Here is a 26,238-nt window from a genome sequence, read left to right on the forward strand (position 1 = left end):
GCAGCTCTTGCTATCGTATGATATGCTCCTTCCACCACTGCATGACTTTCTACAGATGAACTTTTGGTCTATGAATCGACTGGGATATGAGAGTCCTATAGCCTTCGGACCCAGTGCGGCGGATCAGCCAACTAGGCCTAAACTCTCTCTTTGCGTGCCCCGTTTGAGGACTTCTGCGGTTAGCTTTCCGAACAACCAGGGTACCTGGGTCCTGTCCTGGGTTTGGCCGAGCAGGCGTCGACATATCTGGGCACACTTAAAGATCATGGTCTGGGTCGCTTAGGTATTATGGCATATACACAGTGAATCTCCCAAGACTAGAACGTGTTATAGACGGTCTGGATTGGAAAGATACGGGCATCAAGTTGTCATGCGAGCGAAGAAACGCAAATACCTGGTAGTAATCCTAAGAGTGCCCATCTCAATGAGATGACATGACCGACTTCTCCATTCGCCTCTGTCTAAAACAATTTCTCCAGATGAATTGGAAGATCTAACCGAGAGGTCATGAGAGGCGTATCATACTTTCGAAAAACAGAACGTCCTGTCAATCTACAACTTGTCAAGTTCAGTCGTGTTGGCGGCCCCATACTGGCCTTGTTTTCCCTGTGTCAAACTGAGTGTTTAGCCGACTCCGAAATTTGCGGCTCCGAGACTTTTCTCTTTCGTAGGCTGTCTTAGATGCAAACATACTCTCATTCTCCGGCTTCATCGCCGGAGACCGGGATACGTGAGTGGCCCGCTCTAGCCATCTGTGTTTGTTGGTTATTTGCTGCACTGACGTGAAAGCTGCAGAAAAGGAAGACGGCGATGATGAATTAAGATTTTAGTGGTAAGAGCGTAGCGTGAAAAGATTGGTTATATAAAACAACGTGGACTCGGGAAGCTTAAGGCTTTGTGCTACATGTCATCCGAGTTGTGGGGGCTAGCGGACTTAGACGCGGCCTTTAGCCGTGGCTGACACCCCTGCACACGGAGCCGAACGTCATAACCTCTAGTACGATGACTCGCTAGTTTCAAAAATGAAGCCGTAGTGACAGAATAAGTCACATAAGTCACGAATCTTGCATTCGGATTTACCTGTTATTGCCGGTGTATCTGCGGTTTGCTTACCTCTCGAGAGAAAATTACCAAACTAAAGCTGTAAGCCATGGTTCCGCTTTACGACAACGACTGATGATGATCCTGCACGAGAAGTTGTATAAAGTCATCTAGTCCGTCCCTCAATTTCTATCAGATGATGTATCACTTGCAATTCTACAAAGTCATACTCTTACTACTCGCCGTACCTACACATCCACCCTCTTCACTCCAATCTCATACCAAGATGGTCAAGACTCTCCCCTTTGGCGGCATCCGCGTCCCAGTGCCGGGATTCGGTGCCATGGGCATCACGTCGGCCATGGGCACTAGGCTCTCGGCCGAGCAGGCGGAGCCGGTGCTTCTGAAAGCAATCGAACTGGGATGTACCTTTTGGGATACCGCTGTAAGTCTGGTCCGAACGCAGCAAGTCTTTTCATGCCGTTTCCTTATATGTGTGTCAGGTTGCATACGACGCAGGTCTTAACGAGAAGATTCTCGGGGATTTTATTCGCAAGCACAACGTCCGCGACAAGGTCTTTGGTAAGTTCAAGTTGACTCGAGGCCTCTGGTTACGACCTAATACTGACTTTTACATGTCAGTTGCTTCCAAGTGTGGCTTTGATGTCTTCAATGACCGCAGTGTCACCAACTCGAGATCCCACATCCGGTCTTACATTGACGGAACCATTGAAAGACTAGGCTTCGCGCCAGACTTGTACTACTTGCACAGAATCGACCCGAGTATGACGTCCTCTCCAGCTTATTTCTACTCGTCTAACGAAGGTTATAGAGACACCTCTGTCGGAGTCCATCGCTGCTCTTGACGAGATCCGGAAGGAAGGAAAGACCAAGTATATTGGCCTGTCAGAGTGCTCTGCCAAGACCCTGCGCGAAGCTAACTTGAGTATGTCCCATCCGCCACAATAACTTCAGCTTCGTCTATTCTACGCCTAAAAACTGACACTTGAAAAGTCGCCAAGGTTGATGCGGTCCAAGCGGAGTACTCTGCCTTTGAGACCCTCCACGAGGAGAGTGGTCTCATCCAAACAGCCAAGGAGTTGGATGTTGCCTTTGTAGCATTCAGTCCGTTGGGCCATGGCTGGCTGGTTGATAACTTTGATTACCAGAGCCCGGAAGACTTCGCGCCCGATGACTTCCGTCGAACTGGTACGTAGTCACAGGCACTCGAAAGCCTTCCTTTACTTCCCTTTCAAGGACATATTTCTGACCTGCATCGTAGTCCCCAAGTTCCAAGGAGAAAGTTTCTACAAGAACAAGGCTATCGTGGACGAGATGAAAAAGATAGCTGCTGAAAAGGGCTGTTCTCTAGCTCAGCTTGCCCTGGCCTGGGTGGCTGCGCAAGGTCTCATCACCATCCCGGGCACCACTAAGCCGAAGAGGCTAGAGGAGAACTGGGCCTCCCGGGATGTGGAGTTGTCTGATAATGAAGTCCTTGCCATCAGAAAGCTGGTGGAAGCCAATAAGCCCGAGGGGAAGAGGTTCTCTGCGATGCACGAGGCCGCAGTCGGTCACTAGCATGGACCGCCGGGATCGTGGATTAGTGATTTGAGCGTCCGCTATAGATGACCTGCTATGGATCGCGGAACCCAAGCTCGAGAATAGGGATGAATTAAGATAACCAGGTGTAATTACCACGTACTCAGTTCCGCCTTCATGAACAACTCGCACACAACTGCGACACTCTCGGAGGATCAATTCAGAGCCGTTCCGGTGTCTTCATACAAGAGCTCCGGACGGCGGTCGGTGGTCGGCGGGGTTATCGGATCCACACTAAGCGGGTCAATCGGACCAGCTTCCTTACGCCATGCCCCGCAAAACCGCGCTAACCTCTGAAGCCGAGTACCTACCTCAGTATCCGGACGCAGAAGTTTGCCATGTGAATGCTGCACACGTTGCAGTAAAAACTCCATTGCCGGTCTGCGATGAATTGAATTTGAATTAATTGCTTCTCCCACCTTCACTGTGGAGGATTCCGTTTGGAGTACGGCGATGCAACATGTCTCGGCTGGCGACCTACAAGGCGTACCGAGGCCACGGTGGCCGTTGATTGCAAAGGAATGTTAGAAGCCATGGAAAAAAGTGCTTCACGCAGCTCGCCGTTTCTCCCTAGTGAGACAGGGTGTCAATGCCAGGGGTGGAAATCTATCTCATTCAGCACACGCGTCCAGCCACGTGTTCACGAGAGTCGCTGATAAGATATGATCTCGAGGCGGAAAAATGGATATCGCGATGTGAAACAGACAGGTCAACAACAAGACAAGAAATTGTGGATTTGATTGATCAAATAGACTTTGGAGGCCTGAGTCAAGACCGGCGAAGACAGGCAGTAATGTCGGCATCGGCGGAGCTCCATGCTATTATTTTAGCGGCGGAAATCAGACATTGTGATGTCCCGATGGTGCCTGATTGTAGAACGAAGAGCACGACAGCATCTCGGCGTACGGATACATGTGAAGGGCCAGATGAAGAGCTCTCCGTATGTAAGGTACGGGGCAACATCGTATTATTTACAGAAGATGCCTAGTCAGGGTCCACGAGCCGGGGGGGAAAAGGTCCCTCCCTTCCATCCACCTCATTGTGTCGTGCTTCAAGGTGGAGCCCAAGCCTCATGGCGCCACAAGAGCTCTCAACAGACAGACCTGGCCCGTGCACCACAGCTGGGGCGGTGCAATTTCCAGGCTGCGAGAAATTCCATTTACTGGCAGAAGGGGCCAAAACTTAGCCAACCAAGCAGGCCTTCGGGGAGATACAAGCAAAGGGCACACGACAGAAGCGTCAGACTTCCCTTCGACACATTGCTTCATTCAACAGCTTGCTTCCATCGGCAGGATTGGATTGACTCCGCCATCTCTTGCCGCCATCATAAAGGGTGTCCCCAAACTTCTGACACATAACCCACAAGTCCCATTTCAGCCCGCGCAGCAGCTGTCAGCTCCCTGGCCCGATCGCCGAGATAGGGAGAGAAAGAAAGCGCCTCGACATCACGACCGAGCGCCCGCAGCCTTACGACCTGCAAGCAACTTTCCAACACCTTGCTGGCACGTCCTTTATCGCCTTGCTATCCGGTGACGACCTGCGCGACCTGCGACGAGTGCTTAGCGTCTCATCTGCGACCATCGCTTGATCTGGCCCGAATCTCAGGATAATCCCCGAGCCAGCCCTACCTCCCTTTCCCTTTGACGATATACCCACGACACTACCCCGACATCAGACACAATGTCAGCAGCGGCAGGAGGTCTTACCCGGCGCCGTGGAGGCGGAGGTGCTGCGGCCGGTGATGGTGAGGCCAGCAATGGCGCCAGCCGGACCAACTCAACGCCCAACATCAAGGATAGCGCCCCCGAGACGAGCTACGAGAGCGGCGAGAACGGCCACAAGATCGCCTTCGACCCCCGTGATATCAGCGAGAGCGCCGAGCGCAGCAAACAACCCAAGCTGACGTTGATGGAGGAGGTTCTGCTCCTCGGTCTCAAGGACAAGCAGGTATGCCGACGACGAGCGCCACGCACCGATTTCCACAAGTGAAGCCAGGTCGCTAATTGACTTTTTTACACGGTGCAGGGTTACCTGTCATTCTGGAACGACAACATCTCATATGCTCTGAGAGGATGCATCGTCATCGAACTCGCATTCCGCGGTCGCATCAGCATGCAGAAGGATGCCTCGAGAAGACGCTTCCCCCTCGCGGACCGCGTCATCGAAGTTATTGACGACACCCTGACGGGCGAGGTCTTGCTCGATGAGGCATTGAAGATGATGAAGCAGAGTGAGAAGATGAGTGTCAGCTCTTGGATTGACCTGATGAGCGGTAAAGCTGCCCCCCCTTTCCCCTCCCTGAAATGGAATGGAGCATGCGCTGTCCACTTCGCCCTTGGAAAGCACTCAGGCTGATGGGTTTGTTTACCTACAGGAGAGACCTGGAACCTGATGAAGATTGGATACCAATTAAAACAGGTTCGCGAGCGCCTGGCCAAGGGTCTAGTCGACAAGGGCATCCTCCGCACCGAGAAGCGCAACTTCCTGCTGTTCGACATGGCAACCCACCCCGTCGCCGACGGGGGCGCCAAGGAGGAGATTCGCCGCCGCGTCCGCAATGTTTTGACCCAGCGTACTGTCGTCCTCCCCGCATCCCAATTCCTGCCCGAGAACCTCGAATTCCGCTACGTCCGCACTCTTGCCATGGTGTGCGCCGCCTACGCTGCCAACGTGCTCGAGAACGCCCTTAGCACCCTCGGCCACGAAGCCCGCGAGCGCGCCTTTGCCCAGACAGACGAGCTTCTCGCCGACTACAGCCAATGGCCCTTTGGAAAGAAGGCTACCGGCAACGGTATCGGTGCCAACCTGCCTCAAGTCATCGCAGATGTATGTTGAAGACAATTCCTCCATGTGGCTATATGGCCTGGATCTAACAATTTTGTAGGAAATCAGCAAGGGCAAGGATAAGGAGCTGCAACTCGAGGTTGTAGCTGCCTGTCTCAGTGTCTTCACCCGTCTTGATTCCCTCTTGTAAACCTAATCGACCTTGACATCCTCGAAACCGATCATTCCGCTGCCCTAGCTTTGTGTAGGGCAGAGCACTGAGCGAATTTCGGGAACACGACTTCCCCCATTTCTCAATCCCATTCACAACCTAGACACATCGAAACGCCCCGGCATTGAGCTCTCCCGACCTTCACCAAATTCGAACCCTCACGAGAAATGATAAAATAAAGCAACAGGGGAATGCGACTTTTCTTGTGCTCCCCATTAAACCAAAAAATGTGCAGCATGTAAGGTGGTGGTGTGGGAGCAGGATATTGGGTTCGCAAACTTGGGGGCAAAATATCATGAAAGGGCGCTATATCCTTCTTTTGCCTCATGGGAGAGAAAAAGGTTTCCAGCAAAGGGAAAAAAACGAAGGATGATGGGACGGCAAAAATACACACGCGTGTAGTTGGTTGGGTTTCAACTACTTTTTTTCTACCGTAAGCGATCGTTTTAATGCAGAACACACTCAGTCCACGTCCCGAGAAACGAGAGCGCAGAGGGAAAATGAGTGTGAGAGATATCAGTTTGAAAGATCTTCGTGGGCTTGTTCTACCGTCCGTCTTCTTGCCTTGTGTTGTTGTGCTAGCTGAAGTGTTCGAGATGTGAACATATATATCTGGCCGGCGTTAGTGAGAACTCCATTTAAAGATTTTTCTTCTCTACAAGACGTACCAACGTCGTGACGATAGCCTCAGCAACACTGGCTATTTATCCTCTGCACTGACGTATGGTAGTGCAAGTTCACGAAGCGAAGGAAGGCAATCATGACATGGCTAGAACGATTGAAATATGTATTCATGGGTTCCCTCCTACGCCGCCATCCCCCTTTTTTTGTGCAAAAGGAAAAAGACAAAACAACGTACAGTAGTTCTCTTTTTGTTCCCAAAACGCCGTTTTCCATCCATAGTGATGATGCAAAAAAAACCGCTCGTCGGTTTTCCTCGAACACACACACACACACACACTTGCGTCCTTCCTCCACTGCTCCGGGGGGGATATCGATTAATCTTCTGTATCGCCAACCTCCTCACACCTCTGCTCTGTTCCTCACAATGGCCTTCTCATGCGTTACGGCTTATTTCTTCTTCTTACCACCGCCAAAGCTCCCCTCAAACCCAGGACGCGCCTTGGTCTTCTTGGCCCCGCCACCGCCAACCTTCTTCCCGCTCTTGCGACCGAGCTTATGCGCCAGCTTATCATCCTTGCGCTTCTTCAAGTTATCCTCGCGCTTCTTCTGTTTCTCGCGAATGGATTTCGCGACACCGTCGCTGCGCTCCTTCCACGCCTTTTCGCTCTTCTTCTTGGTCTGCTCCTTGCGCTTGACGGCCCTCTTGAGCGCCTGCTCGTCGTCGCGCACGCGCTCGCCCTCGGCGCGTTTCCGGGCGATGAGCCACTGCTCCTTTTCGGCAATGTCGGCCTGTTTCTCCTTATCCAGGGCCGCGAGGCGCTTCTTTTGGTTCTGGATCTTGATGAGCGCCGTCTTGGGGTCCGAGGGCCCGCGCTTCTTGTGCGTGTTGAGCGCGTGCGAGAGGTCGTGCGAGAGCTTTGTTCCGTCGTCGAAGGCGACGCGGCCGAACGCAAAGTTGGCGGGTTCGCCATCTCCGTCGTCGTCGCCGCCGAGGCCGACGCGGGGGGACATGACGCTGGGGGAGTTTGACGCGAGCGTCTCCTCACGCCGGGCTTCTTCCTCGAGCTTGGCCTTTGTGCGGAGCTCCTTCTTGTGCTCTTTGCGCTGGGCCTGCTTGAAGCGGCGCGCCTCGATGAGCTCCTGGCGGGTGCGGATCGGTTTGCCGTCGGGCCCGTCTGCTTTGCGGGCGGCGCGGAGGGCTTCTATGCGCGCGGCGAGGCGGGCGCGGAGGGCGGAGGTGTCGGCGGGGAGTTTGATGTGCTTTGGCTTCTCGGAGGGCGGGACGGTGGAGCTCGTTGAGGTTGTGGTGCTAGCGCTCGCGGCGGTGTTGGAGGGACCGGCACTGGTGTCAAAGGTGGGCGAGGCCGGTGTCGAGGCGCCGCTGGACTCTGTGGCCTTTTGTTGTTGGGCGAGGCCGGAGAGGTCGAGGGGGTTGAGGTCGGCGGACTTGGACTTGGACTGTGTCGCGGGCTCGGTCTCGTCGTCGGACTCGTCGACGGTCTCGTACTCCTCGTCCTCGTCCTTGTCCGCGTCCCTGTCGTGGTCGTTGCTGACGGGCTGGGCATCCTTGGACTCGGCCTTCTTCTGTTGCTTCTTGCTCGACTCCTTCTTGGCGGCCGCCGAGGACTTTGCAGCCTTGGTATCGGCGGGCTTGCTGGACTCCTTGACCTCAGGCGCTTCAGCATCAGTAGCATCAGCAGCATCAGTGGCGGCGTCGCCACCAGCAGCCTCGAGCTTAGCAGCCTTCTTCTCAGCCTTCTTCGCCTTCTTGCTCGCGCGCTTCTCCAGCTTGGCCTCCTTCTTCGCCATTCTCATGAGCTGGTTTTGCGACATCTCGGCAGGGTTGGCGTCATCAATCGTGTCGATCGGGAGGTCGGCCGTCTTCTGCTTCTTGTAGTCCTTGTTCATCCGCAAGCCCTGGCCGGGCAGCTCCCTCTGCACACCCGGGATGGGCTCCTCGTCCTCCTTGTCCTCTTCCTCCTGCATCGCCTCCAGCTTGCGCTTGTTGCGCGCCGCCCGCTCGTCCATGACCTCTTTTGCGTTGCGGTTCAGCTCGCTGTCAGGGTCCAGCTTGGCCGTCTTTGCGGCTTTGGCTTCGGCCTTCGTCTGCTTCGTCCGCTTCCATTGTTCCTGTTGCAACAAAGAAGCGTAAGCAAAATGCGCGCTTTTATAAAGGATACCAGGGTGCTATTCAGTTGAGGCACAAGCGATGGAAGGGGAGGAGGCTGGGTTCCTTTCGGTCGCTTTGCGATTTTGCTTTGCAGGGCCATTGAGGATGTAAGAGACGGACTGGGGGAGCAAACGTACAGAGTTGTCTTCTCCATAGTACATCTTTGCCGGAATGAGGGACAATAGACCATCAAAGGCCTTTGAGTGCTCGCGCAGGCGATCCTACGAAGCATGTTAACGTTGTGCCTTTTGTGGCGATCTCACAGGATGATCACCACCGCCGGCAGCCTCTCTCTTTTTTTTCCTTCGGCCAGTGGCGGGGCACGGGCAACACAACGAACCTGCAGAGTAGATTCCGCCATATTCCCTTTGTTCTGTTCCTTGGCTTGTGAAATTCTTATTGAAAGAAGCAAAAGTCCTCCTATGTCTTGGCCACAAAAAGGTTGGTGGGAGTGCTGCAGAGCCAAATGAAAATCAACGGCTAGGCGGGTGCAAGCAGACTCGGTGAACAGAGACAGAGCTTTGATACTGCGGCGGTTGCGGGCGGATTGGCTGCGAATTTTCGGGCGGTTCGAAATTTTTTGGGGTGTGGAGAAATCGCTTATGCGAAATCTTGGCGCTTTTCTGCCGCCGGATCCTCACCTGTTACTCGGGGCGGTGAGCTGGATTTACACCCCGCAATGACATAGCGCCCCGATAAGCGCATCTTATCAAGTTCTCTAGCTTCAAACCTCAGGGTCCAAACTGCAGGCCCCCATCACCAAACCTCTGGCTGGGATTCGCTCATCTTGAAACATATGCTTATCTGACCACCAATGTGTTGCTGCTCTGCACTGCCTGCAGTGCTACACTCAGATACCCAAACCAAGTTATAACGACCAGTGGCATTAATCGCTGCTTTGTTTGGTAGCAAGTCTTTCTAAGCATACACGTCTACTCCGGAATACCATAACACAATTCGCAAATCTATCACACGGCTTGGAAACTCCACCGCCAGTGGGTAAGTGGAACCGCCCAGCTGTAGACCCATTCCGTCCAATAATCAGTCCTACAAGCCCGAACGCCGCATTCCTGGGATTCCCATGCCGTCCCATGCCGTCTGAGAAGCAGTGCTGCCCAGCCTAACCATGTCACTCTCAACAAAGTCAATGACCAAGAAAAGGGCATCGACATCACAACGCCTGTTCCGAACGTTTTGTTCGGATAAGACAACCGCCCCTTGCTAGTCTTTCTCAAGTCGTAGCCGCAACAGTAGCCTCCTTAAAGACTGCTCTCTATTGACCCACTTTCCGTTGTATGTTCGTTCGTTGCAAGCAATGTCTTCAAAGACACCATGCCCTCTCGACGAGGACATATGCCGTGATCATTAGCATCCATTGTGTCGTAGTGGAGGGAGTTTTAGGCGATTTACGCGCCCGCCATTCCAGCTGCAAAGGAGGGCGTCTGCGGCTGAAGTGAGTAGCCATTCGTAGACTTTGCGCTCAGCTCAGCCTGTCGCTGGCGATCGGCCTTTTCGCGCTCGAGCTGCTCCTTTTCCGACTTGGTGATGCGCGGTTTGCGAGTAAGAGAACCGCCTCTGGATCCGCGACCACCTCGGGAGCCTGGTCCGCCCCCACGGCCAGTGCCCCCCTCACCTCGAGTCGTACCGCCACGGCCGCCAATACGACCGCCTCTACTTCCACGGCCACGCTTAGGCAGTCCATCAGGTCTGGGATGTGTTAGTGAACTATGCAATATAGGAATAGAAGTGAATGCAACATACCTTGTATCCGCAGGCTTCTCAACCTCTGGCACCAAAGGTCCAGAGTACACAAAGAAGCCATCTCGGCTAGCGGCCGCCTGCTGTTCCCACAAAAGCTCGGAATCGTCGACAAAGTCATCATCCTTGTCGTACTCATCTTCTTTGAAGTTGCGCTTCTTCTTCTTCGGCTTCTCGGGAAGGTCGGCACCACTTGTCATACCGCCCATCTCCACGTTGCTAGCTTCCTTGTCTGAGTCCTCGGACATTTCGTCGCCAGATTCCTGGCCTGACGCCGTTTTCTCCAAGGCAGCCGAGGCAGCAGCAATGCGGGCCTTGCGATCTCGCTTTTCAGCCAAGCGAGGGTGCAGAGCATCCCAGCCATACTTCTCCTCAGCCATACGCATGACGTTGACGTAGATATTCGTGTCGCCGGGCTTGATAGGGATGTCCAGGACAATATCCGGAGCCTTGTACTCCTTGCCAGTCTCGGCTCTGCCAAAGTCTAGAATTGAACGATCTCCGACTATATCACGAGAGTCGTCCAAAGCATTCAGCTTCGGTGAGGAGACACCGGACTTCTGTGGTTTTTGCTTTGGTGAATGTTTCTTGCTGGCGACAGAACCAGTAGTTGACGCGGCGTCCTTCAGCTTCGCATCTGCCTTGATAGCTGGAACTGGCGGGGGAGCGAGGGCCTTCTTCGGCTCGGGTGCGGGTGGCTTCGAGATCGCTTGTGGGATTGATCTGGCAGGGTATGACGGAGATGCTGGCACAGATGCATTCTCAGTTCGTGACTGAGCAGCAGAGGCAATGCGGAAGTTTTGTGCGGAGGGCGAAGTGACACTCTGCGTGGGCGGATCTACCAAGCTTGCGATAGAGGGAGACGCGCTAGGTCGGTTGACAGTTTGTGTTGCGGGTCTTGGAGATGAGGCACTACCAAAGATGCCTCTGACAGGATCGTAGCTTCCACGGATAGGATCGTAACCCTGTCCGCTAGTACGCGTGGGGAGAACAGTATTCTGTGGTTTCGGTTCAGGCTCGGGCTCTGCGTTCAGAATGCTTTGCATTGAACGCGGCATCTCCTCTCGCTTGGGTGCCTTTTGCGCTGTGTGTTCGGGCTGAGCAGAGCCGGGTCGGGAAGAGGAGCTCATGCCAACGAGGTCTGTAATCTTGGTCTGTCGAGAGGGAGGAGGTGTGGAGGAAGATGCGGCTGCGGCGGCAAGGGACTTCGAATCTGAGCCTGCATCGGCATCCGCAGCAGGTGCCGACTTTCTCTTCCTTTGAATGGGCGGCGCATTGGGATCGCGAGGCTTTCGAGGTCGGCGCACCTTGGGCGGCTCGTCGGGGTTCTTAGGCTTGACGGTAGAGCCAGGTTTGCGACCAGGCTTCTTTCGTGGCAAACCAGCAGCGGTAAGGCGGACTTCCGGTTGAGGCGGTTGGTCTCCTGCGACGACACCGAAGCGAGGTTGGGAGGGATCTACTATGATCTCGTCCATATCCATATCGTTGTTGTTTGGCCGACTGATTAACGGCGAGCCTGGGTCTGAAATAGAGCCGGAAGGTGGTGATGAAAGTCCAGGTGAGGAGCTGTCGCGCATAGCTGGCTCTCCTCCACCACTAAAGTAACACCACGCCGAAAAGAGGTCTTCGAAGGTAAATTCGACAGACACCTGCACCTGGAAGAGGGTATGAGGTTGAAAAAAAAGTTCAAGGCAGTATTTTATACCGTGGGATTACCGGGAATCACAGCAGGTATAGTGCATCGAAAATTCCTTCGATTGTAGTCGCGTGGTGAATTGCTTTGAGAGGTTCGTCCTGAATGACCTCACTTTTTCCCTTCTGACAGGGAGGTGGGTTCGCGTTTTGGTACGTTAAGGTTACGTAGCTCCGGATTGGCTGAAAGTAGGTTGGGGCCAGACGCGGAATTATGTAAGGTAGACGGACTAGGTTGGCTAAGGCAGGAGACTGCTGCACCGATTGAGCAGTGGTCACCTGCGGTGTGGCCGTGCGGAGTTGGCAAAGGTGGGAACTCGTGAATAACCTCAATGATGGGTAGACGTGTTTTTTGACGACAATTGACACCTTTGATCGACAAAAAAGAGATGCTGTGCAGAGAAAAGAGGAGTTTGACGACCGTCAAAGAGTGCAGCTTGATGAGCCGAACAAAACAGTGTTATTTTGAGGATGTCGACGATGGGGATTAATGTCGAGATTGATGGATTTGGCGATTCTGCAGTCGAATTTGCAGTGTCGTGGTAGTTGCAAAGAGGAAAAAGGAGGAGGGGAATGGGAGGTCGAAAGAGGAGATGGGGATGGCTACGTTTTTGGGGGGAACAACAATTATTTTTTGGGCCGACATTTGGCTGCTGCGCAAGACGAGAAAAACGGGGCACCGAGCAGACGTGGATGGCCTCAGCAGGAGTGAATGGGAGGGAAATTTTATTATTAAAGCCGAATTAGAGATTCGGACTAGGCTGGGGGGGACATCGACGGGATCAGATGGCCTCAGGGCCACGAGGAACGTGGACGAGGTGGGCAAGCACGGCAAGGAAAGAAGAACAGGACGCGGACGGGGCGGGTAAATGGATCATGGGGGGGAGGGAATGGGAAAAAGGATGGGAATGGACAGGATGGGATGGGGTGGGCGGTCAGTCACGGTCAAGCCAAGGTTAAAAGAGGGAAAAGGCATTAGGAAGAGAACAACTGGGAATGATGGGAATGGGAGCGGGAGAAGGGAAATGGGAATGGCAACAACATGGAAAGAGTGGACTACCGTACTGATTGAGAGCCAAAGGGGGGGCGTGAGCGATGGGATGGCTTCGGCTGCACCTCACCTCAGCAAGTAATGGGAGTGGGGAGGCAGGAAAGGGAAGGGAAGGGGGGAAAACACCAAGATGACAAGAAGCGATGGCACTTGGAGAACGGGCCGCCCAGGGAGGAAAGCACGAAAGGTCGAGACAGCCGGACCAGAGATGCAGAGAAATGTGTAAACCTCCAACGTGGGCCAGGCGCAGAAAGAAAAGATGGACGAACGGGATGACGGGATGGTATGGCAAGGAACCTCAGGTAAGGTAATAAGAGAGACAGGCTGACTGACAATGGACGGGACGGGGTGGATGGGAATGGGAGCACGACCACCCCCATCATTTGCCCATCACCGGGCAGGCAAGTACCACGAGAGAGCGAGAGAGAGCAACAACACACGTCGGCGGCTTTTTGGGGCTTTCTCCGCTTGACGATGGTGTCTCCTCTTCATCAGTCAAGGCATGTCTCGCCAACAGCCGACAAGGGGAAATAAACACCACTATGGCAGACCAGGGTACAAGAGGAAGGTACGCCGCCCGGAACCAGGCCACGCAGGGCAAAAAGCAGGGCGAGCGGCCAACCCGATGCGAGGAAGTTCGTCGCCTCCAGCTCAGGTAACTTTGGGGAAAGGGCGAACCTGGAAGTCAACCCGCTATCAACAGCCAGCAAGAACCGTCGTGGGCGATGAGACGGGATGGGGATTGGGAAGGGAAGTCTTGCCGCGGCAGGCACTCTCTAAGGTAGTGTTGTAGGTTGTCTCCAGCAATAAGGTACTACATTTGTGTAGTGCGGCACCTCATGCGGCGCGTGTGTGTGTGTGTGTGTGTTTGTATCCGTACGGTACACCTTTTGGATGCAGTAACATGAATTGGGAAGACATGGAGGCAGCGCGGCGCTACGGGGATGCGAGGGGGTTGCAGGTGGTCGATGGTACCTCATCCAGCCCAGTGCGTGCAGCCGCGTGAGGAGGGGAGCAGGAGCCGAGCCGTGGGGAAAGGAAGGAAAGAAGGGGTCGTGGAATTTTTCCCATGGGTGGTCATCGGCAAGCGAACAGGAAAGGGGGACCGCGTTGTGTGGTGCAGGTGCAAGTGCAGGTGCAGGTGGTTGCAGCTTTTTTTTTTCGGAGCTAAGAAATGTCGCCAAAAAAGAGAAACACGGGTCCGGGCGCAGGTACCGAGTACAAAGATGTGCCACCTCTTGTTGTCCTAACAGCCTTTTTTCCTTTTGTTCCCGCCAATCTGAGGAGCGGTGCAACGTTCAAATGTGGGTAAGAAGTGGATCCTGCGCGTCTGACGTTGAACCACGTCCGGCTTCCATTTCCGCCCTAGCGTCCCAGATAACCGCAGCAGGTGCAAGGATCTTTGTGCAAACCACCCAACACCCACCCTGCTGAGCCCGACGCAGAGGTATCCGTCCGCAGCACATAATACTTGGAGTACCTTTCTATGATTACCTAACGGGTTTGGAGACCAAGAGCCAAGAGGGAACTTGGAAAGTAGCCAGGGGGAGGGGCTGCGAAGCGAAGAGATGATGGCCGGGGCACACCTCACCTCATGGTCCAGCCAGATCTCCGCCAGGCTCTTCCCCCACTGTTCAGGGGAGCGAACAACGGCGCAGGGCATACTAAGTATGTACTATTTCAATCCCCCCTTCTGCATGTCTGGCTGATCATGGCGGAGGGAACTGCAGGCCTATGAGCCTCATTGACGATTTCTGCGCAGTATTGCTGTAGCAGGATACATCGCCAGCTCATTTATTCCTCATATTCCCTCTTCATTGTCAATGTTGAATCTCGTGGAACAAGCCTTTCACTGCAGCCTAAATACTTTTTTCGGGGCAACACACAGATGCTGGTAGGTGGTACGCTACGGACATGAAAGACATGTTGCAGATTCTGCAACACGCCACAAGTTCGAAAGAACGTGCATAATCCTTCCTTTTGTCACCCGAACATTCCTTTCCAACAGCGAGACATAAACGACAATTGTGTGTATTTTAAGTGGCATGGTTGGCGGAGGAAAAGAAGCAAAGGAGGGGGGTTCAAGAGGTACACACATCTCCCAGCCGAAATTCCTCTCGGATGTTCTAACCTAATTGCACACAATAATCTCTCGTCAAGAGAAACACGGCAACACCGACATGGAAAGAAACTATGAATATACCTGCCAATATACAAATTTGTCGCTGTGCACAATTGTCGATGCATCTTCCGAATGAACTCTCAAACAAATCCAACGCGTTTCATCTATTCCATCAAGCAGCGACACTGTGCCAATCAAACGGAAACACAATGCTGTGGTGCACAACGATTCGCACCCCCCCCTCGGCATGGTCGCCTGCCAGTCCGCCTCTCCGCCCATCCAAAGTTTTCTGGAATTTTGCGAACGATCGACGCTAATGCAAAACTTGATGTGGCTCAGTCCCGCTTGTCAGCCACAACTCTAAAACGGCGCATTCTCGGGATTTAGGACGAGTCGTTTTCCACCCTCCCATGAGCCTCCATCTCTGGTAGCGTGGCCTGCAGCCAGCCGCCATCACCGTTGCACTCCCCCCTCTAGTCGGGACAGCTGAAATAATGATTGACTTCCTATTGCACCTGTCCCATTCGCGACCGGAGTGGCAGGCGCTCACAGAGAGCCCGAAATTTCGATATGCGGCAATTTTCGACCCCCAAACGTATCTGACCCCTTGGCGCGGTGACCCTGGTTCCCCGTCGTACTCCCATCTGAAAATGAGCTTGTGTTCGGGGTGCCGCACGGGCAGTTCCGAAAAAGGCATGGAGCCTTTGAGCAGGGGGGCACCTCCATGCCTGAGGGGTGTGTAATCTGATAAGGCAGAGCTACAGCCCGATAAGAAGGAAAGGTACGTCACTCTGGACTGCAACCGAAGGGGAAAAAAATAATTGGTAAACCCACCATCACTCCTCCCGGTGAATCGCCAACATCTCATGATCCTACTCTCTTCCAAGTCACCCCTTCCACCCCCCACAACGCAAACATGGAGCCGATGATGCTAGTCGGAGACATTGTCGAAAAGGAGACAGCTCCTGCGAAACCCGTCGTCTTTGACGACATCGACGCCGCCCCGACAGGCTTCCCCGCACACAAGAAGCGCGCAGCCCGCGTCTCGGCCTTCAAGCAGCAACGGCAAGGCAAGCCCACGACAGGTGCGCAAGCCGCGGCCGCGACCTCCTCGATCCAGCCAAAGTCCCGCGACGATGTCGCCGCAGACTCACAAAAGTCTTTCGAGGCCGCCGAGCGACGGAGAATCGACCGCGAGAATAGGCAGAAACTGGAGGATATGAGCCCGGAGGATATTGCACAGGAGAGGCAGGAGTTGCTAAACTCTCTCGACCCGTCCCTCATCCAGCGCCTTCTCGGAAGGGCCAATATAGACGAGCAGCACGGCCCGAATCCCTTTGATCCGCCCGCGGACGAAACCAAGAGAGAGCCGCCGGCACCAACACCAGAGATCAAGATCGAGGACACGTCTGTGCCGCCGAAACCCAAGCCAGCACCAAAGCCCACTACGGTTCCGAAATCCGTCTCATTCGCAGACGAAGAAGAAGAAGACCCAACGTCAAAGGCACCGCCAAAGCCCCCGCACACACACGAAGACAAGGCCCCCGCCGCTCCTCCGGCAGACCTCTTCCCCCTAAACGATCAGCCCGACAAGACGCACTTCCCACAGGCGCCCGCCCTTCCCGACCTCGACCCTTCGCACCCCGACTTCCTCCAGACCCTCCACGAAAAGTTCTTTCCCAACCTCCCCGCCGACCCGAGTAAGCTCGCCTGGATGGCGCCCATCCCGACGGCCGACTCCCCGCCGACCGCGAATCCCCCTACTACCCGGGCCAGTCCTCCCTCCCCATCGCCGCTCTCCGCTTTGACTTCAAGGGCGGGCTGATCCCACCCCGCCTGAGCAGGTCGATCCCCACGTCAAAGGGCCTGCACCACCACGGCCAGGCGCCCGAGGCGGCGGGGTACACGATCGAGGAGCTGGCCATTTACGCGCGGAGCGCCGTGCCCGCGCAGCGGTGCGTCGCGTTTCAGACGCTGGGGCGGGTTTTGTATAGACTGGGAAAGGGCGAGTGGGGCAACGGCGAGGAGGATAGTCTGGGGCGCGGCATCTGGAGCAGTGTGCAGGAGGGACGCGTGTTGGAGAGCTTGTCCGAGGCGGCGATTGTGGACGGCGGTCACAGGGGGAGTCGGGCGTATGCGACGGAGGCGCTGTGGTTGTTTGAAAAGGGCGGGTGGAGGGAGCAGTGGTCTGGTAGATAGTGGCTGTTCTCGCGATTCTGGAGTATCTCTGCTGTGACTAGGCACTCGCCCCGAAATGATACCAATGTTTAGCAAGATTTCCAAAGGGTACATGACCTCTGATATGTCAGTTCATACTAAACGTTCGCCACGTACATTCTCCCACAGTGAAGACCTCGAAGAACCAGAGTATGAGTATGTGAGTGACGTTGTTTCTACTTTCCAAAGTCAATGGGAAGCGCCGCCAGAGTCCCCTCATCTCCCGCAAGAAAACCCCATCATCAGAACCACTAAACAAACTAGCAATGAATGAGTCAGGTCTTGATCCCCGTCACGTTCTCGATATCGTAAAAGCCTACGAGTAATCACCAAAAAACCAACTCAAGCTTTTCGTTAGCGAGTCAAGTCCCACACCCTACTGATTCCCTCGTTGACAGACATTCTTGAACTACGGTAGAGGAGACTCCGACCCGAGCGGAGCCGGCTCCGGCAAACCTTCACGATACGTGTAGCTAGCTACCTTTATGCGCAGGAGCTAGGTCACGCTTTGACCTGTCGTTGGGGCACTTGTAAGGTAGCAGTCACTTGATCTGTCGCTTTACTTTACACAGTAATTATAGGCCGTTGAAGCTCCTGACTCACAGAGATACCTCGTCGTAGAGGGTTCACGATCCAATGGCCGGATTCGCGGGCGTACAGACATCGGCGACGGGCACTTTCTCCAAAGTCCTCTTTGCAGCTGTTGCCCAACGTCTCGTGTCCCCGGTAGAGAGTTGGACTAGCATCATACTAGCAACATCAAAGCCCTAAGCAAAGAGGACATGACTCTTGACCCTTCATGCGTCCGATGCCCTAGGCAAGTCAGCTTTACATAAAGATTCCTAGCTCTGTACATAGAACTCCTGGTCCTAAAGACATTGTTGCCTGAGAGCCTTCGATCCACAAGACCTCTTCCTCCGGACCCTGCCTCCCCGCTACTCGACACGTGCCATGCTCATCCCCACGAGCTTATCTGCTCAAACTCCGCGCCTTCCACGCGGAGGTGTTGTGGACTCTCATACCGGAAAGCGGTCAAGATTTGCCCGGTGCCGATGTGAACCTGTCGGCCGGATGCTTAGGTGATGCCACTGAGCCACAATGTGCTGATTCGAAGTTCGACGGCTTCTCTAGAAGTCAATTCTTGGGGAGCGATTCCGGCCTCGTCGTCTCTAGTTCCAGATCGGACGTATATAGCGGAAAGCTTCTGCCACCCCACGCAGAAGAAACCTACCCGGCACCCTCTGCTGCTACGCCAGCCTTTCGTTCGCTGGCTCGCGACTGACACATTGCAGCCTGGCCGGAAGAGGTCTACGAAAACCTTCATTTTCGTCATCTGCTCCTGAGGGAGTGTCTTGGGTTGACGGTACCGGATCATAACGAGAGTCACACCATCTCGCAACTTGGAAATGGCTTCATGATGCCGCCGAACGATTCGCGGCCTCGTCGACGAATACTTAGCTCGGCTCCTGATTATCTGATCAAGGTCCTCGCTAGTTTGCCCCAAGCTGCGTGGATGCCGTGCGGCTGCTCAACGGCAGCTGTCGCTGTAAATCTCGGGCGGTTTGTCTTGGCACGGTTTCGAACCAGACTGCCGGGCTCTATCTACGATGCATCGTACCCTGAGACGTCGTCCCGTCGAAAGATATCCCAACTCGAAAAACGCGCAAGATGCTAGACTGAGGCGGGCAAGTCCACCTCACTGTGCATGGCTCAACCTAGGTCCACCTGTCAACCAGCATGATCTGTTGCTTGTCCGCGCAGCCAAATGGTCCAACATTGCGAAAAAGACGTTTGACGACGGTGTTCCCGACCGAGAGAGGGTCCGTCCGTAGATAAGGTTCACCTCTGTTCCAGAACCTCTAGAGGTTGGGGTCGACGGGCCATTCATGGGTCTCAAGCATGAGACGAGACCTCTCCACAAAGGATAAGGATTGGTCAATCCACCCGGTGTTGAAAGAGAGTTCTCTCCCTCCCCTCCTTTTGGCATTCGTTTCCAAGGCTGCATCTAGAACTTCAGGCCGGAGAGTCTCTCCGACCGAGCCGAACGAGTTCTGGGCCGCGTTGGCTTACTCGCGTTCATCGCGGAGACCGTACCCCGTCCCTTTTCTGTGCTATCGTCAGTATTTCGAAACTCAATGCTAAGATGTCATGTCAACGAGCACATACCCCCCTCTCCAAGTCTCCCCTGCGGCACGTGTTTACCAGGGGAAGGTGAACTCCTCTGATCTCTTTATACACAGAGGGGTCCACGGTCCTCCGTCCTTCGTTCGGGTGGGATGCAATTGTCTCTCGTTCTCGTCTTGGAAAAGTCTGCTCCCGTGGTGAGGAATTCTGCCGCTTGAGCTTCCTGGACCCGTCGCCGTTAATCAAGGCATCGATATGCACAGAAAACGTTCCGTCATGGGCCGGAGCGATCAGTGATGAGCACCAACACAGGCTCGATAGGAGCGGCGCCACCACCGCCCGGGGAGACGCCCAACTTTGACAATCCGCGGGACGCTGGACATATGCTCCACATGGTGTATATGGTTCTCATCCAGATTGTTGTCGTGGTTTTCTTCGCACTCAGGGTCTACGTCAAGCTGTCAGTGAATGGAAAGTTTCGACTGGAGGATTGTAGGTCTTGACCTGAGGTACCTAGTTCGAATTATACTGATATGTGAGACAGGGAGTTGCCTAGTTGGATGGGTGAGCTCACGACACCTGCGCCAAATGACTTGCAGATGTTGACTGTGTTAGACCTTTACTGTACTCCTGAACTCGACCATTTTCATCAGTAAGAACTGCTCGCGTGTTTTAGAGCAAAACGAGCGTCCGCTGACGAGATGAACAGAATTACATTTCGGCGAAGGATTCCACATTTGGGAGATTACTGCTGGCAACTTCACCGAGCTCCAGAAGGTAAAGTAAATGGTGGAACACGATGGCGATTCCTGTACTAAGAGCAGCATCTCCAGTGGCTATACATCAGCTCCCTTCTGTATTCGCCGGCAGCATTTTTCACCAAAACGGCTCTCTTGCTTCTCACCGTTCGCGTTTTCTCTGTCGACAGGAACGTAGCTCGGATGCTTCACGCTCTTTTGGCATTCTTTCTTCTGTGCTATATACCGGCACAAGTCGCAAAAACTCTCGTCTGTATCCCGGTTCAGGCATTTTGGGATACGACTGTTGTCAACTTCAAGTGCATCGACCAGACTAAGCTGTTCTTGTACGACGGCTCCATCTCGATCGTGTCGGATCTGGTGATCCTGGTTGTTCCCATACCTTTGACATGGGCTCTGCGGGTGTCGTTTGCCAGAAAGGTGAAGGTGGTGGCACTTCTAGGCGCGGGTGGTGTAGCATTCGCCGTGACGGTGTATCGCGTATACCTCACCATCAAGTTCGCAGACACCAAAGACCCGACTGTGGACTTCATCCCTCTTGACTGGACTGTGTGAGTCTCCGCCCTTTGAAAAAGCTGCGTCCAAGGTAACACCCCTAACTGACACCGATTTTGCTAGGACTGGAGAGCTCGCCATTGGCATAGTCTGTGCTTGCTTTCCCTCAATCAACCACCTGCTCGAGCGGCGCAGCGCGATAAGAGTGTCGTCCAATTCTTCCACGGCGGGACTTTCTTGGTGGAGGAAGGCATCGAAAGATTGTCTAGACTCTCTGTCATCTTGGGGCATGAATCGTCGGTCTAGGCTAGCGGCGGGGAACAGGATAAGACTGCAAAACACGACAGCAGATTCGAATGCGAGGCTTGCGTCGACCCCTGGAAGTACTCCTGGCACAGAAAGAGATGAGCCGCAGCAGTCGGATTACGATATTGAGCTGGCCGTGATTTCGATGCCGCAAAGCGAGCCTCATCCGGGAGAGCTAGTAACGACAAGAGTGGGCAGCCGCAACGACGACCTGCTGAACCCTCTACCTGTCATTCGACGTAGTAGTCCTTTCAGAATCGAAGGCCCGTCTTGAAGAAGCCTCCCGTCCGCGTCCATGCCATGCGGTGAGAAAGGAGCCAGGCTCGTACAACGTCCAGTCGTAAGAACAGGTCGTTTAAACCGACTCGGCAGCGGGCCAGCAGGATCACCTCGCTAATCTGGGAAACTCGAGAAACAAGGCTATGGGCCATGCCGAAGCCCAACTTGAGTAATAATCCTGACCAGAGCTAGACACTCTTGCGTCATCAGGATGGTTCTTCGCGGCAAAAGTAGCTCACTGCCTGGCCAATCCCTAATTGCTGTCTTGATCAGCCTCTTGCGATTGCGGGCACCGTGGGATGTGGGCCATGCACAAGCTAAACAGGAACGACGGTCGATAGCTACAATGATCGATTGTGGCTAACTTGGCTACCGTCGCCAATGCTATCGATGCACCCCTGTCGTCAATCGAGATGAGGTTATCGTGGCCAGTCAATCTAAGGTTCTATCCCAGCAGGGTAGTTGGTGCTGGGATCCCCGCAGGCAAAGGGTCGAGAACAAGGGCGAGGAGCATGAGTGGATCGCAATCTCCGTTGCTCTCATGCGGAGGAACAATCGATACGCCCAAACATGGGCAATTCATGCTGAAGCCTGAGCGGGATGGGGGGAGGATAAGGACTACAGGCCTTGACTCTCGACCCTGTCGCAGCTGAAGCGGGTTGGAACCGGAAGAAGAGTTGGTACTTGGCTCGAGCACGGAACCCTGTAATTAGAGATCTTCTATTGACACAGAGGCTGGCAAGATGAACAGACGGTAGATGGAAGAATGGCTAGACGGTGGTTTGTTATTCAGGTCATTGGACACTGGAAGGGAATTGTAGTTTGCTGGAATTGGAACTGGTCAGATGTGGGACAAGAGAAAAATACAGCCAGCCAATAGATGAGGCCACGGAGAGATGAGTAAGACACGCCTTCCTGGAGATGCAGAATTGATACGGCAACGGCGCAGCATTTGGAGGTCTCAGTCTCACCTGCAAGTCCATCATTCCTGCCAGTGCTAATCAAGCTATTGTCTGGGGAGCAGTGGAAGGAACGCCCGTCTTTGCTGTGCCAGCGCCGTAAGCGGATGGAAAACATGTGATTGGCCACGCCTACACCTCACGCCGCCTGAGGTAAGGCCTTAGGTAATTGAAAGCCACACTTCACCTCCAGCTTCTCGCGGTGAGAGTGTGGGAGTGGGAGAGTCCACCGGCCACGACTGGACCCGGGATTCATGGGGTTTGGGGGACGACACCATACGCCGCGCTGCCCTGTCCGGCTACGGCCCGCGTTGGGAGTGTGGAAGTGTGTGTGTGTGTGGCTTGGCTTCCAAGCTGCACCTTGTCGCTCCAGCTACTCAACTGCTGCATACTAGGTAGTCAGCTGCATTGCCTACTAAGTTACCTTGCCTTGTTGCAGAGGCTTTCATATACTCGCTCAATGCTGTGAGCAATAGAGAAAAGGGCGTCATAGTGCGGCTCATGACTTAAGGTATCGCGCCTATCTTGGCTTCTCCCATATTGATTTTGACAACAAACAGCAAACAATTTGATACTTTTTGAAACTTGTGGGATTTGAGAGGTGCGCTGGCAGCATTACATAAGACACCTTATTCAGGCCAGATACGTATCCGTACCTTAAGGTATTCCTCCCATCTCTGAGTGGGCCGTCTGACCGTCGGGAGCCTAACATGATTGAGGACCGGGAGTGCTTGTGTGCCTCCCATCCATTAATCGTACAGCGTGTCAGCTCTGGAGTACTTCCCCAAGGCCCCCAAAGTGCCCTGAAGCCATTGTGAGGCGTGTAGTAAGCTCAGGCCGAAAAAAAGAATAAGAAAAGAAAAAAGTGGCCAGGGTGTGCCAGCCAGAGCCAAGGCGAACCCGCGCAGGCGACGGGACCAGGGGGCGCAACTGGCAAAGCAGAAAAAAATATTCACAAAATCCCACTTTAGCATTCTCTCCCCTTCCTTTCCTTTTCCTTTCCTCTCCTCCAGCCCACACAACAACACGCACCGTTGCACGCCAATCTTCCCCCCTCAGGGTGCCTCCTCCCATTCCCTTTCTCCCCTCTTCCTCACGTTCTTCCCTATCTTTCTTCCTCGGGTCCCTAAAGCCTCACGGCTCAAGCTCCAACCAGTCGTCGTTGCTGTCGTCTGCCTCTCCGTCCTCGTTGTCACTGCACGTGTGTTTGCATCTCGATTCCGACGCCGCTCTGAATCACGACTGCCCCGTCAGCCATCGACCATCGATTCACACGTCATCCGTCGACCAGCTTCAAAGCCAACATCTGACGCCAGCTCTGTGGTATACTCAAGTATCCATATCCGACGTTAGAACACAAACACAAACACCCTGCCATCAATTGCGAGTTAGCAGATCAACAAAGCTTCCTTTGCTGCAAAGAAAAACAAGACGTCGCCGGAATATCCGCCCCCCCCCGGTCAATCCACGGTTTCCGTCCATCGCAAAGCAATACAAGCAAAGCTCTCGAGCCATCGCCATCTACCCTTGTCCGTCTACCCCGACGACTTCGATCTCGACGACCGCCTCTGATCTCTGAGCCAACTGAAGAAGAACCATCAATTCCACCCAAGAACGTCAATCTTCCGACCCGACACTTTCTGCTCTTGATACACACTGTGACTTTGACTAGTTATGGCGTCCTCACAATTGCAGTTTGCCTACCGCACCCAGAAGGGCATCGGCCTGTTCGATGCTGCGCCGTCTTACCAGCCTCTCTCTGGGTTCGCCAATCCTGAAGGGAACCTCCGGTGTTGTGCATACTCGCCCTGTGGCCGTTACTTTGCCTGGGCGAGCCCCGAAGTTGTTACCGTTGTCGACGCTTCCACCGGCCAGCAGGTTCTTGCCCTCCCCATCCTCAATGTCCTCGAGCTCGGCTTCTCCCCTCTCGGCACCTTCCTCGTCACCTGGGAGCGACCTGCCAAGGACGAGAACGGAGATGCGACCAAGAACCTGAAGGTCTGGCGTACTGTCGAAGATGGCGTTGCCGGAGCCGACAAGCTGCCCTTGGGCAAGTACGTCCAAAAGTCGCAGGGAGGCTGGAACCTTCAGTACACAGCCGACGAGAAGTTCTGTGCCCGTCAAGTCACCAACGAAGTCCAGTTCTACGAAAGTCACGATCTCGGTACCGTCTGGAACAAGCTGAGAGTCGAGGGCGTCGCCGACTTTGCCCTGGCTCCCGGCCGTTCCCACTCCGTTGCTGTCTTCATTCCTGAACGCAAGGTAAGCAATCTCTGCGTTAGTTCCGTGAGCTTCTCAACATGCTAACAACTACTTTTCAGGGACAACCCGCTGCCGTCAAGGTCTACAACGTGCCCCAGTTCAACGCCCCCATTTCCCAAAAGACCTTCTTCAAGGGCGACAAGGTCCAGCTCAAGTGGAACCAATTGGGAACTAGCATTCTCGTTTTGGCCCAGACCGATGTCGACAAGTCCAACAAGAGTTACTACGGCGAGACCACCCTGTACCTGCTTAGTGTCAATGGCTCTTTCGACGCCCGCGTCAGCCTTGACAAGGAGGGCCCTATTCATGATGTGACTTGGTCCCCGAACTCCAAGGAGTTTGGTGTCGTCTATGGTTACATGCCTGCGAAGACTACCATCTTCAACCACCGCGCCGTTGCCCAGCACTCGTTCCCCCTGGGACCTCGCAACACCATCATCTTCTCGCCTACGGGACGATTTGCTCTTGTTGCTGGATTCGGAAATCTGGCTGGCCAGATCGATGTCATTGATCTCGAGAAGGATTTCCGCAAGCTCCACACCATTGAGAGTGGTAACCCCAGCGTCTGCACGTGGAGTCCCGACAGCCGTTATATCATGACGGCTACCACTTCTCCTCGTCTTCGTGTCGACAACGGCATTAAGCTCTGGCACGTCAGCGGTCCCCTCATGTACAACGAGGACAAGGTTGAGCTTTACCACGTTGTCTGGAGGCCCCTGGCTGCTGAGAAGGTTGCGGGCGGAGATCCTCTGAACCCGGTTCCCACCCCCCACGCCTCCGCGGCTACTTACTTGGGCTCCGTAAAGACGCCCAGCAAGCCCGCAGGAGCTTACCGCCCCCCTGGCGCTCGTGGCCTCGCCACCCCGCTTCATTTCAAGCGAGAGGACGAGGGCGGCGCGGCCCACATCAGCATGAACAACGGATCTGCGCCCATTGGACCTAACGGGTTCGGACGCCCCCGCCGTGGTGTGCCTGGTGCAGAGTTTGCGGTCCCTGGTGCTGCTCCTAAGGTTCCCGGAGCCGACCCGAACGACGATGAAAATTTGTCGAAGGCGGCGCTCAAGAACAAGAAGAAGCGCAACAACAGAAAGAAGGACGGAGAAATCAACCCAGAGGGCCAGAACGGCGGTGGTGCCTCGCTTGCCCCGCCTCCCCGTGACTTCGGCGCGGGTTCTGGTCACGAGGGTCGCAGCCCTGAGCGCCGTGGCGGTGCCGGAGGTAACCACAGACACCGCAGCCACTCTCGAAACCCCGGTGCGGGCCAGCATCGTAACAGGAGCAACACCCACCGAGGCCAGAATGGCGCGCCGCAGGTACCTAACGCGCAGCCTCAACAGGCCGCACCGGTGACTGTGACTAGCCCCGGCGCCGATAACTCGCAAAACCCGAACGCGAAGAAGATTCGCAGCTTGCAGAAGAAGGTCCGCGCGATCGAAGATCTCGAGATGAGACTGGCCGGAGGCGAGAAGCTTGAGGATACGCAGATGAAGAAGATCGGCACCAAGTCATCTGTGCTCAAGGAGTTGGATGGTCTCGGTGGCGAGGGTCACTAAAGTCATCATCAACGCTTAACGAGAAAGACCAAGGATGCAAAGAGTTTTGTAGGAGAAGGGGTCGCCTAATGGATACTGGAATACTGTAGGGGCCATAGCCCAGATGATACAGGTCCCATGGATCCCTGGCATTTTGGACGAGTAGAGTCAGGATTACGCGTAGAGGATCAGGAAAATGGAAAATGCAAAAAGTAAAATGCACGGTGCTCACACTTCGTGTTGATTCGTGCGCT

The 26,238-nt window shown here is 54.4% G+C and overlaps 6 protein-coding genes across 6 annotated transcripts; 4 read left to right on the top strand and 2 right to left on the bottom strand.

Annotated features, from left to right (window-relative positions):
• Positions 1 to 1,327: 1,327 nt before the first annotated feature.
• N0V96_008658 (uncharacterized protein) lies at positions 1,328 to 2,619 on the top strand (the record flags this gene model as incomplete). The annotated part of the gene is made up of 6 exons (XM_053196962.1): positions 1,328 to 1,486; positions 1,545 to 1,623; positions 1,684 to 1,824; positions 1,874 to 1,987; positions 2,056 to 2,250; positions 2,324 to 2,619. The coding sequence occupies 6 exons, from the start codon at positions 1,328 to 1,330 to the stop codon at positions 2,617 to 2,619; spliced, it is 984 nt and encodes a 327-aa protein (XP_053045650.1).
• Positions 2,620 to 4,320: 1,701 nt separating this feature from the next.
• On the top strand, positions 4,321 to 5,614 carry VPS74 (Vacuolar protein sorting-associated protein 74; the record flags this gene model as incomplete). Its single annotated transcript, XM_053196963.1, has 4 exons — positions 4,321 to 4,587; positions 4,666 to 4,912; positions 5,015 to 5,466; positions 5,525 to 5,614. 4 exons carry the CDS (start codon positions 4,321 to 4,323, stop codon positions 5,612 to 5,614), a joined length of 1,056 nt encoding a protein of 351 aa, XP_053045651.1.
• Positions 5,615 to 6,706: 1,092 nt separating this feature from the next.
• N0V96_008660 (uncharacterized protein) lies at positions 6,707 to 8,790 on the bottom strand (the record flags this gene model as incomplete). Its single annotated transcript, XM_053196964.2, has 3 exons — positions 6,707 to 8,389; positions 8,567 to 8,650; positions 8,770 to 8,790. The coding sequence occupies 3 exons, from the start codon at positions 8,788 to 8,790 to the stop codon at positions 6,707 to 6,709; spliced, it is 1,788 nt and encodes a 595-aa protein (XP_053045652.2).
• Positions 8,791 to 9,835: 1,045 nt separating this feature from the next.
• Positions 9,836 to 11,764, bottom strand: HPC2 (HIR complex subunit; the record flags this gene model as incomplete). Its single annotated transcript, XM_053196965.2, has 2 exons — positions 9,836 to 10,136; positions 10,191 to 11,764. The coding sequence occupies 2 exons, from the start codon at positions 11,762 to 11,764 to the stop codon at positions 9,836 to 9,838; spliced, it is 1,875 nt and encodes a 624-aa protein (XP_053045653.2).
• Positions 11,765 to 15,968: 4,204 nt separating this feature from the next.
• On the top strand, positions 15,969 to 16,877 carry N0V96_008662 (uncharacterized protein; the record flags this gene model as incomplete). The annotated part of the gene is made up of 1 exon (XM_053196966.2): positions 15,969 to 16,877. The coding sequence occupies one exon, from the start codon at positions 15,969 to 15,971 to the stop codon at positions 16,875 to 16,877; it is 909 nt and encodes a 302-aa protein (XP_053045654.2).
• A 6,987-nt stretch (positions 16,878 to 23,864) lies between these two features.
• N0V96_008663 (uncharacterized protein) lies at positions 23,865 to 26,005 on the top strand (the record flags this gene model as incomplete). Its single annotated transcript, XM_053196967.1, has 2 exons — positions 23,865 to 24,452; positions 24,512 to 26,005. The coding sequence occupies 2 exons, from the start codon at positions 23,865 to 23,867 to the stop codon at positions 26,003 to 26,005; spliced, it is 2,082 nt and encodes a 693-aa protein (XP_053045655.1).
• Between the last annotated feature and the right edge of the window lie 233 nt (positions 26,006 to 26,238).

Source organism: Colletotrichum fioriniae, assembly GCF_027942845.1.
Source record: "Colletotrichum fioriniae strain IMI 355084 chromosome Unknown scaffold_11, whole genome shotgun sequence".
In the NCBI taxonomy this organism is placed as follows: domain Eukaryota; kingdom Fungi; phylum Ascomycota; class Sordariomycetes; order Glomerellales; family Glomerellaceae; genus Colletotrichum; species Colletotrichum fioriniae.